This window comes from Pseudophryne corroboree, chromosome 11, assembly GCF_028390025.1.
Source record: "Pseudophryne corroboree isolate aPseCor3 chromosome 11, aPseCor3.hap2, whole genome shotgun sequence".
NCBI classification, from domain to species: domain Eukaryota; kingdom Metazoa; phylum Chordata; class Amphibia; order Anura; family Myobatrachidae; genus Pseudophryne; species Pseudophryne corroboree.
The window spans coordinates 182,798,213-182,807,755 of NC_086454.1; the positions used below are offsets into that span (position 1 = coordinate 182,798,213).

The 9,543-nt window shown below is 46.9% G+C and overlaps 1 protein-coding gene and 1 long non-coding RNA gene across 2 annotated transcripts; one reads left to right on the forward strand and one right to left on the reverse strand.

The window, feature by feature from the left end:
* The first annotated feature begins 3,694 nt into the window (after window positions 1-3,694).
* Window positions 3,695-4,516, forward strand: LOC134970087 (uncharacterized). The gene is made up of 3 exons (XR_010189650.1): window positions 3,695-3,860; window positions 3,940-4,311; window positions 4,393-4,516. It is a non-coding gene; the product is annotated as an uncharacterized LOC134970087 (long non-coding RNA).
* A 234-nt stretch (window positions 4,517-4,750) lies between these two features.
* On the reverse strand, window positions 4,751-9,200 carry LOC134970086 (myb-related transcription factor, partner of profilin-like). The gene is made up of 4 exons (XM_063946170.1): window positions 8,975-9,200; window positions 6,022-6,200; window positions 5,336-5,855; window positions 4,751-5,257 (listed from the first exon to the last, which is right to left on the reverse strand). Exons 2-4 carry the CDS (start codon window positions 6,196-6,198, stop codon window positions 5,100-5,102), a joined length of 855 nt encoding a protein of 284 aa, XP_063802240.1. The 5' UTR covers window positions 6,199-6,200; window positions 8,975-9,200; the 3' UTR covers window positions 4,751-5,099.
* Between the last annotated feature and the right edge of the window lie 343 nt (window positions 9,201-9,543).

Genomic DNA, 9,543 nt, shown 5'->3' on the forward strand with positions numbered 1-9,543 from the left:
ACAAAAACTAAGGAAACATCCGAAAAGAGTTTCCTACTCTAACCTGGGCTGCACGGATATTTAGACATACAAGTAACCTATATAGGGAGCACAGAGCACACCCCCAGCTACACAGATATCCTGCAGCATTGACTCGAAGTCTCGAGTTTTCGACTTCTGTTATGGTCGCCGTCGGCCACTTTAGTTACGGTCTTGGCAAGCCGAGACTGAATCAAAATTAGGAATAGAGGCGTTGACTTAGGTTGGCAATATGTTACTTAGTCTTTATTGGGAGAAATTTGAAATTCTTAAACTGCTTGGGGAAAGTCTGTTTTCTTACCATTGACAGCACCAGTTCCTGCAAGAAAATACGCAGCACCAGCGTTAAAATCTTTTCGACCTCGGGCCTTTCCTGGGTGTGCTCGAGTAACTATCTGACATAGTGCCGGTGTAGAGTACGGATTCTACAACCTTACTGTCGTCAAAACACAAAGCCAGCTTACAAAACAGGAGAATCGCTACTTTTCAGTGGCATGGTGGCCTTCCAGCACATATCTGATCTTCAGCTAGAAGAGCATGTTTTCAAACGTTTCCTTTGCTGTGGTTTCAGACATCCACAGATTGGTGGGTTCACATTTTCATGTTCAAAGGTTACAAAATGGGGTAGATTGTTTACCTGGGTCAGCAGACAAGAAGACAGTGTTGTCAGCTGCTATTCAGTTCCAGTACATTACGTCAGAGTTTTATTCCAAACTTTTTGTTGTACCAAAGCCAGACAACTCAGTCAGACCCATATTGATTTTAAAAGGCTCAATCGGTATGTCATTTACTACAAGTTCAAGATGAAACCGCTCCGGTAACTGATTGTGGGTATAGAACCACAGGAATCGTAATCTCACTGAATCTCAAGCATTCCAATTTGAGATCTCATCAAGCGTAGTTAAAGTTTGCAGTACAGCAAAACCATTATCAATTTCATGCACTACCGTTTAGCCTCTCATCAGAGATGCGGGTATTCATATAAGGATGTCTGTGATGATGGCTGATCTCAGATCCATGGAAGTTATAATCATTCCGTATTAAATCGAACTAGTCAAGGCGTTGTCTCCACAAATACGTCTTCAGCATGCCTTATGGTCGTATAATGCCCTAGTTTAGGAAAGTATTCATCATCTAGTACAGCTAGTGCTCAAACCAGGACAGTCTTGGTGCATTTGTGCATTCCCTTGTTAGTACGGAAGGTGGAGTCTTACCCAGCATTCCAGTCGGAATTTTCACTCTCATCCTTTTCAACTATATTTGCTCGCGCAGTAGTCTGGCCCTCATCTAGAATTCATCAGATAGTGCAGTTGGCTCCAAAAACCAGAGTATCGCAAATCTAGTGGCTCCAAAGACAAAACCTCCCTTAAAAAAGGAGGTTCGGAGTCTGGAATTCTAACAACGGACGAAAGTCTCCGCTGTTGGGGGAACAGTAGCCTACATTGTCAGGGTCTGTGTTCAGACCAGGTAAAGGTTCTCTCAATAAATGTCCTGGAACTCAGGTCATGTTACAATGCTCTTCACAGGCAGTTCACATTTTGCAGTCTCAGACTGTTCAAGTTCGGTCACATAACGCAACGGCATGACGCATACATGAACATAAGAAGGACTCGAGGGCGCATAGCCATGCAAAAGGTTGATCGATTCCTAGGTTGGCCTGAGCATCACCAGGTAATTTTATCGGTAGTGTTAATTCCAGGATGACAACTGGAAAGCAGATTTTCTCAGTCGTCAAGATGTTCATCAAGGAAAATGGACTTTACATTCATAAGTATTCCAGATGTTAGTCCAGCGGTGGGGTTACCCACACGTGGATCTAATGGCATCTCGCCAAAGTCATCAGACATTCAAGTATGTGTTCACAACAAGAGATCCAAAGGCACTGGAAGTGAATGGTCTCAATATACCGAGGCAGTACAGCCTCGTGTATCTATTTTCACCAGGTTGGCTATTTCCTCAGTTGCTATAACTAGTCAATAGGCAGTCCGCAACAGTCATCCTAGTGGCGTCTCATTGACCTAGGAGAGCCTGGTTCTTAGATCTCCGTGTCTACTCATAAGACGATCTGGGGCTGCTTCCAAGACACCCAGATTTGTTGCAACAGGGTCCGTTTCTTTATCCCAATTTAACGAGACTGCAGTTGACGGGGTGCCTGTTGAAACCGCTCTCTTCCGATGAGAGGGTATTCCAGAGTCTGTTATACCAACCATGTTACGTGCTACAAGGCCGGTAACAGCAGCTCATTATCACAGCATTGGGCGAGCTTATATAGGTTGGTGTGAAGCTCACAAGTTTCGACTTCTTCTTTGATGTTATTCCGTCTTTTGCTATTTTTACAGACGGAATTAGAGGGAGGACTAAGGTTAGCGACGCTAAAGGGGCAGATTTCTACCTTGTCCAATTTTCTTTCAACACTGTTTTGCTTTTTTACCAACAGTGGTATATGCAATTGCAGTCGAATTGCGGTCGAATTTCAGAAATAGTCGAATTCCGGAACTTTTTCGCCCCAAAAATAAATTCGCCTATGCAGTACAGTACTTTATCGCAAAAAAACGGACATTCAAAATTCGACTTTTGGCAATTCGACTTTTTTCGCATTCGACTTTTCTGCAATGGTACAGATGCTGCAATTCGCCCAAAGCATATTCAATTCAAGTTTGGAAATTCGCCTGCAGTGCTTTTCGACCGCAAATTCGACTATTTCAGTCCGCCTCAGTTGACTGGCGGGATCTAAAAAAAAAATTTTAGTACATGATTTTTTTTGATATTTGAGGATTGCTAGTAGCATATCTATTTATATTTGAAAGGATTATCTACTTGGTTTGTCTTTTTTTGCTTCACAAGTATTATTTAATTGATTTTTTAAAGGAATATTTTTTTCTTCAATCTCCTGAGGGAAATTTACCCATGATTCCACAGTTTTACCCAGGATACACTTCTGCAAAGCCCCTCCTATCTCCTCACTCCCAGGTTTGAGACTACAGGGAGAAGGAGCCATTTTACAGTCAGCTCTGTGGAATCGTTTTTTTAGGAAAATTCCTGCGTTTTAAAACACATTCCTATTTTTGTACTGACTACAATGATGGAGCCTTTTTCTGACCAGATTGTGATGTTCATGCTGGCTGCAAGCATGATGGAGGAAGAAAGTGCTGATGAACATCAGGATCCAGGTCAGCAAATGTCTGCATTGGGTGAGCCAGTATTGCGGGTTTCATTTCCACGTCCACGCCAGTATCGCACTAGGCGTGAACTGGAGGATCTCAGCGAGTTCGAGGTGATACAAAATTATCGCTTATCGACTCGCGACATATATTCGCTGTACGCTCTGTTGGAGGCCGACTTGGAACCTCGGGCACGGACAAATCGTGCAATCAGCGGTTTTCAGAAACTGCTGGGGACGTTACATTTTTTGGCGTCAGGCACATTCCAGCCTACACTGTCTCAAACATGCGGTTTTTCACAGTCGACACTGTCGCGCTGTATAACCCAGGTCATTAGGGCTTTCCGCAAATTGACGATCCAGTACATCACATTTCCAGAGACGGACAGCGAATGTCGTGAGATCAAATTAGGCTTTTTCAACAAATACAAATTTCCCAATGTGCTGGGCGCGATTGACTGTACCCACGTGCAGATCAGACCGCCACGGAATTCAGAGGAATGTTTTCGGAACCGAAAACAGTTCCATTCCCTGAACGTGCAGGCGGTCTGTGATGTAAACATGAGATTTTTGAACATTTTTGTGGGATTTCCTGGATCATCTCACGACTCTTTCATCCTAAGCCAGTCATCGCTGTTTGACAAGTTTGAAACAGGAAACATGCCTGGTGGCTGGCTGTTAGGTATGTATTTCAATTTTTTTGATTTTTATTATTTTTTATTTTTTACAAGTACCTAACATTTTTTTTATATTTTCTATAGGCGATGCGGGTTATCCAAACAAACCGTGGCTCTTGACCCCATTGTCTAATCCTGTCGGTAGAGCAGAAAAACGTTACCAAGAGACACACATTGCATCGAGGCAAATAATTGAACGTGCCTTCGGTGTACTTAAAAGCCGGTTTCGATGTTTAGACACTTCCGGCGGTGCTCTTTTGTACTCACCGGCGAAGGTTTGCGGCATGGTAAATGCATGTTGTATTTTACACAACATATGTGTCGCAAACCGTTTGCCGGTGACTCTTCGTCGCAGTGCTTTCCGAAGCGGGAAGCAGTCTTCTGCTCTACCGGTGGGTATGGACGAAGGAGAGGATTCCCGGCGGACATTGATCCAAAATTATTTTGCAGTTGCCTGTGAGTATACTGACATTTGTATTATCGTGTAAACTGACATTGGAATATTTTTAAAAAAACCTCTTCATTTATGTATTTCAGAGTTTTACATCCTGTTGATGTATATCCCCAGGCCATGTTTGTACAGTTCGTTACCCCCTGTTTTATCCTGTTGTTGGGTTACCGCAAATATTTGATCCTTTTATCCAACTCTACCATGGGCGACCTACTGGTGACCTACTGGTAGCAACTGGAGCCTCCTGCACTTCCACCTCGTCATCCTCTGACGACTCCTGTAGGAGGAGATCCGGCCTGAAGTAGGAACCAATCCCCGAAGCTAGTCCGCTGCTGGTCCGTGGCACCACTGTTTGCAAAATAATTTTTTTGGGAAAGTTAATAAACTTTACACAACTGCTGACCCCCCCCCCCCCTCCCACACACACACAAAATAAATACAAACCTTCTCCATCCTGTGATGCCGCTGCTCCAGGAGCTCCACTTGTCCTCGTTTCAGAAGACTTTTCAAGGGTCTGGCTGGATACGTCTGCACGGCTGTCCTCAAACCCAAGAAAAGTTTCGTCTGTTAACCCTGTAGACTCAAACAGATCGGGTGATGGGTCCACAAGGGTTGTGTCTTGAGGCTCTTCAGTCACAGTCCCAGAGCTCCTGGAGAGACGACGATCTGGTGATGGCCTGCGTGCAGGAGCTGTAGTTTGGCGCCCATCTTGTGGTGTGGTCGCCGACGGTGTCTGGCGCACAGGTGATAGTCTGTGCGCTGACGTCGTCTGGTGCACAGGTGACAAACTGCGCTATGACGAACTGTGGCGCACAGGTGACGATCTGTGTGCTCGCGATGCTTGCGGCGCAGTTGATGGTCCGCGCGCTGCTGCTGATGCCTGCTGCACAGGTGACGGTCCGTGCGCTGGCGATGTCCTGTGCGCAGGTGATGTCCTCTGGGCAGGCCTGTCTGAAAAAAAAAAAAAAAGCACATTAGCACATACAAAAATTTTAAAGGGAAGTACAGCTCATGTGAATGTATTCTTACCATCAGACCTCCTTTTGGACGGCTTATCTCCCGCCTTCTTCCGTCTTCTGGGCGGTTCTTCCTCCTCGGGAAAGCCAGCAGGACGGCTAGAGTCCACACCTCCGCGAACTCCTTCGACCATGGCAGGGTTCATGCGCCTTCTAATAACATCCTCCCAGGATAGCCACTTCAGGTTGAGAGCCGGGCCACCTCCCGTAGCTGTCTCATGTCGGCGCTGAATCCCCATCTTCTTCTTGGTCTGTCTGCGGCAATCACTGTACCGCTTCAAGCAATTTCTGGTGCTCCGGTGGTTTCCAGATATTGCAGTGACTTGACTCGCAATGGATTCCCAGATGCTTCGCTTTGTCCTAGCTGCTGTTGTCTGTGCCCTTGGTCCATACAAAACGTCGTAGGACCTGTCGACGCAATCCACTAGGGTACAGTTTTCCGCCTCAGTGTATCTGGGTCCACGCGGCTTTTTCGGTCCTGCATCTTCACCAGAGGCTTCCTCCTCCGACTGCTCCTCTGGCTGGCTTCTTGCCTTTAGGGATTAAAAAAAATAATTTTTTTTTTAATAAGATCGGTATGTACCTGTGAGTGTCAGTATCCCGGGCATTGCGCACATATTCCAGTAGGTGTGCATGGCATTGCACAAACTACAGTGGGTAAAGTTTGATGCTATTTGTGTCTGCAGGTGTGGTTAGTACCTTTCTACTAGGCTTTTTCTTGGACTTCTCATGGGCCCTTGACGACCGCGGCTGGTCACTACATGCCTGGTCGGTCGTATCCGCCTCCTGGGTTGGCTCCCACTCCTCGTTGCTATGCAGGGATAGATCCGAGGGGGTGGGGGAAGGGGCGGATCGGGTCTGCTTGTCCTTTGACATCTCTGTTATAAAATAAAAATAAAATAAACATACATACATACATACATGTATAAATGGCTGACCCACACAAAATGGCTGACCCACACAAAATGGCGACCAGACTGTCGACCAAACTTGCTCCAAATCACCCCAAACTGGCCAGAAAGCATCCCAGCACACTCAGGAGGTACACCACAGCTAAATTAGGAGGGAAAAAACATGTTTGCCAAACAGCCGACAGCACATGTCGACCAGACTGTCGACCAAACTTGCTCCAAATCACTCCAAAATGGCCAGAAAGCATCCCAGCACACTCAGGAGGTACACCAATGCTAAATGAGGAGGGAAAACACATGTTTGCCAAACAGCCGACAGCACATGTCGACCAGACTGTCGACCAAACTTGCTCCAAATCACTCCAAAATGGCCAGAAAGCATCCCAGCACACTCAGGAGGTACACCACAGCTAAATTAGGAGGGAAAACACATGTTTGCCAAACAGCCGACAGCACATGTCGACCAGACTGTCGACCAAACTTGCTCCAAATCACTCCAAAATGGCCAGAAAGCATCCCAGCACACTCAGGAGGTACACCACAGCTAAATTAGGAGGGAAAACACATGTTTGCCAAACAGTCCACAGCACATGTCGACCAGGCTGTCGACCAAACTTGCTCCAAATCACCCCAAAATGGCCAGAAAGCATCCCAGCACACTCAGGAGGTACACCAATGCTAAATGAGGAGGGAAAACACATGTTTGCCAAACAGTCCACAGCATATGTCGACCAGGCTGTCGACCAAACTTGCTCCAAATCACCCCAAAATGGCCAGAAAGCATCCCAGCACACTCAGGAGGTACACCAATGCTAAATGAGGAGGGAAAACACATGTTTGCCAAACAGTCCACAGCACATGTCGACCAGGCTGCCGACCAAACTTGCTCCAAATCACCCCAAAATGGCCAGAAAGCATCCCAGCACACTCAGGAGGTACACCAATGCTAAATGAGGAGGGAAAACACATGTTTGCCAAACAGCCGACAGCACATGTCGACCAAACTTGCTCCAAATCACTCCAAAATGGCCAGAAAGCATCCCAGCACACTCAGGAGGTACACCACAGCTAAATTAGGAGGGAAAACACATGTTTGCCAAACAGCCGACAGCACATGTCGACCAGACTATCGACCAAACTTGCTCCAAATCACTCCAAAATGGCCAGAAAGCATCCCAGCACACTCAGGAGGTACACCACAGCTAAATTAGGAGGGAAAACACATGTTTGCCAAACAGCCGACAGCACATGTCGACCAGGCTGTCGACCAAACTTGCTCCAAATCACCCCAAAATGGCCAGAAAGCATCCCAGCACACTCAGGAGGTACACCAATGCTAAATGAGGAGGGAAAACACATGTTTGCCAAACAGTCCACAGCACATGTCGACCAGGCTGTCGACCAAACTTGCTCCAAATCACCCCAAAATGGCCAGAAAGCATCCCAGCACACTCAGGAGGTACACCAATGCTAAATGAGGAGGGAAAACACATGTTTGCCAAACAGTCCACAGCATATGTCGACCAGGCTGTCGACCAAACTTGCTCCAAATCACCCCAAAATGGCCAGAAAGCATCCCAGCACACTCAGGAGGTACACCAATGCTAAATGAGGAGGGAAAACACATGTTTGCCAAACAGTCCACAGCACATGTCGACCAGGCTGTCGACCAAACTTGCTCCAAATCACCCCAAAATGGCCAGAAAGCATCCCAGCACACTCAGGAGGTACACCAATGCTAAATGAGGAGGGAAAACACGTTTGCCAAACAGTCCACAGCACATGTCGACCAGGCTGTCGACCAAACTTGCTCCAAATCACCCCAAAATGGCCAGAAAGCATCCCAGCACACTCAGGAGGTACACCAATGCTAAATGAGGAGGGAAAACACATGTTTGCCAAACAGTCCACAGCATATGTCGACCAGGCTGTCGACCAAACTTGCTCCAAATCACCCCAAAATGGCCAGAAAGCATCCCAGCACACTCAGGAGGTACACCAATGCTAAATGCGGAGGGAAAACACATGTTTGCCAAACAGTCCACAGCACATGTCGACCAGGCTGTCGACCAAACTTGCTCCAAATCACCCCAAAATGGCCAGAAAGCATCCCAGCACACTCAGGAGGTACACCAATGCTAAATGAGGAGGGAAAACACATGTTTGCCAAACAGTCCACAGCACATGTCGACCAGGCTGTCGACCAAACTTGCTCCAAATCACCCCAAAATGGCCAGAAAGCATCCCAGCACACTCAGGAGGTACACCAATGCTAAATGAGGAGGGAAAACACGTTTGCCAAACAGTCCACAGCACATGTCGACCAGGCTGTCGACCAAACTTGCTCTAAATCACCCCAAAATGGCCAGAAAGCATCCCAGCACACCCAGGAGGTACACCAATGCTAAATGAGGAGGGAAAACACATGTTTGCCAAACAGTCCACAGCACATGTCGACCAGGCTGTCGACCAAGCTTGCTCCAAATCACCCCAAAATGGCCAAAAAACATCCCAGCACACTCAGGAGGTACACCAATGCTAATAGAAGACCCAAAAAGTCATTTAAAGAATTCAAAAAAACGTGAAAAACTACCCCAAAACACAAGTCTCCCCCAAAAAATGCAGCAACACAAGCAAGGGGCTATACACATACCTGCACACATACACCCCATGTACACCTCATGGCAACCCCCACTACACAAACACATACATGCAACACCAGACACACATGTGGTACTTACCTACAAATGTTGTAAAAGCTCCTAAAATGGCTCTCCTCCGGGGTAACAGGAATCCTCCTGACTGTCCTGGAATAAAGCCTGCTGGGGTGTCCAAACGATATCCACAGCAAACAACCAAATTGCTAGCTCTGCACCTCCTCACACCTCTCTGCAGGTTCACAAAATGGCTGCAGAGCACGCAGCAAACAAGCCCTAATAAAGGGCTGCTTTCGGCGGGAAGGCGAATTCTGGACGCCCACTACTCGCCGATTGGCCGTTATCCGCCTGGGGGTGGGTCGAATTCGTTTTATATTGCATATGGTGAATTCAGGGTCCCGGCGACAGGGCTGCGGCTGGCGAGTGCGGGCGAATTTTACAGGGGCGGATTAAATTACGCGATTCGCCCGCTATTGCATATACCCAGCATACGTTCCTACAAGGTGTCCTTACAGTTCAACCTCCGTTTATGCCACCTATAGTACCATGGGTCTTCAATCTAGTTTAGATTTTTTGTAGTCCTCGCTTTTGAACCTTTACAACCAGTCGATGTTACGTTTCTCACTTACAAAGCAATTTTTCCCCTAGCCTTA

Coding starts and splice junctions, on each gene's coding strand:
- LOC134970086 (XM_063946170.1), bottom strand. CDS start 6,198: ATGTCAAAGGACAAGCAGACCCGATCCGCCCCTTCCCCCACCCCCTCG. Junction 5,856..6,021: donor AGAAAAAGCCTAGTAGAAAG/GTACTAACCACA, acceptor TAATCCCTAAAG/GCAAGAAGCCAGCCAGAGGA. Junction 5,258..5,335: donor GTCCAAAAGGAGGTCTGATG/GTAAGAATACAT, acceptor TTTTTTTTTCAG/ACAGGCCTGCCCAGAGGACA.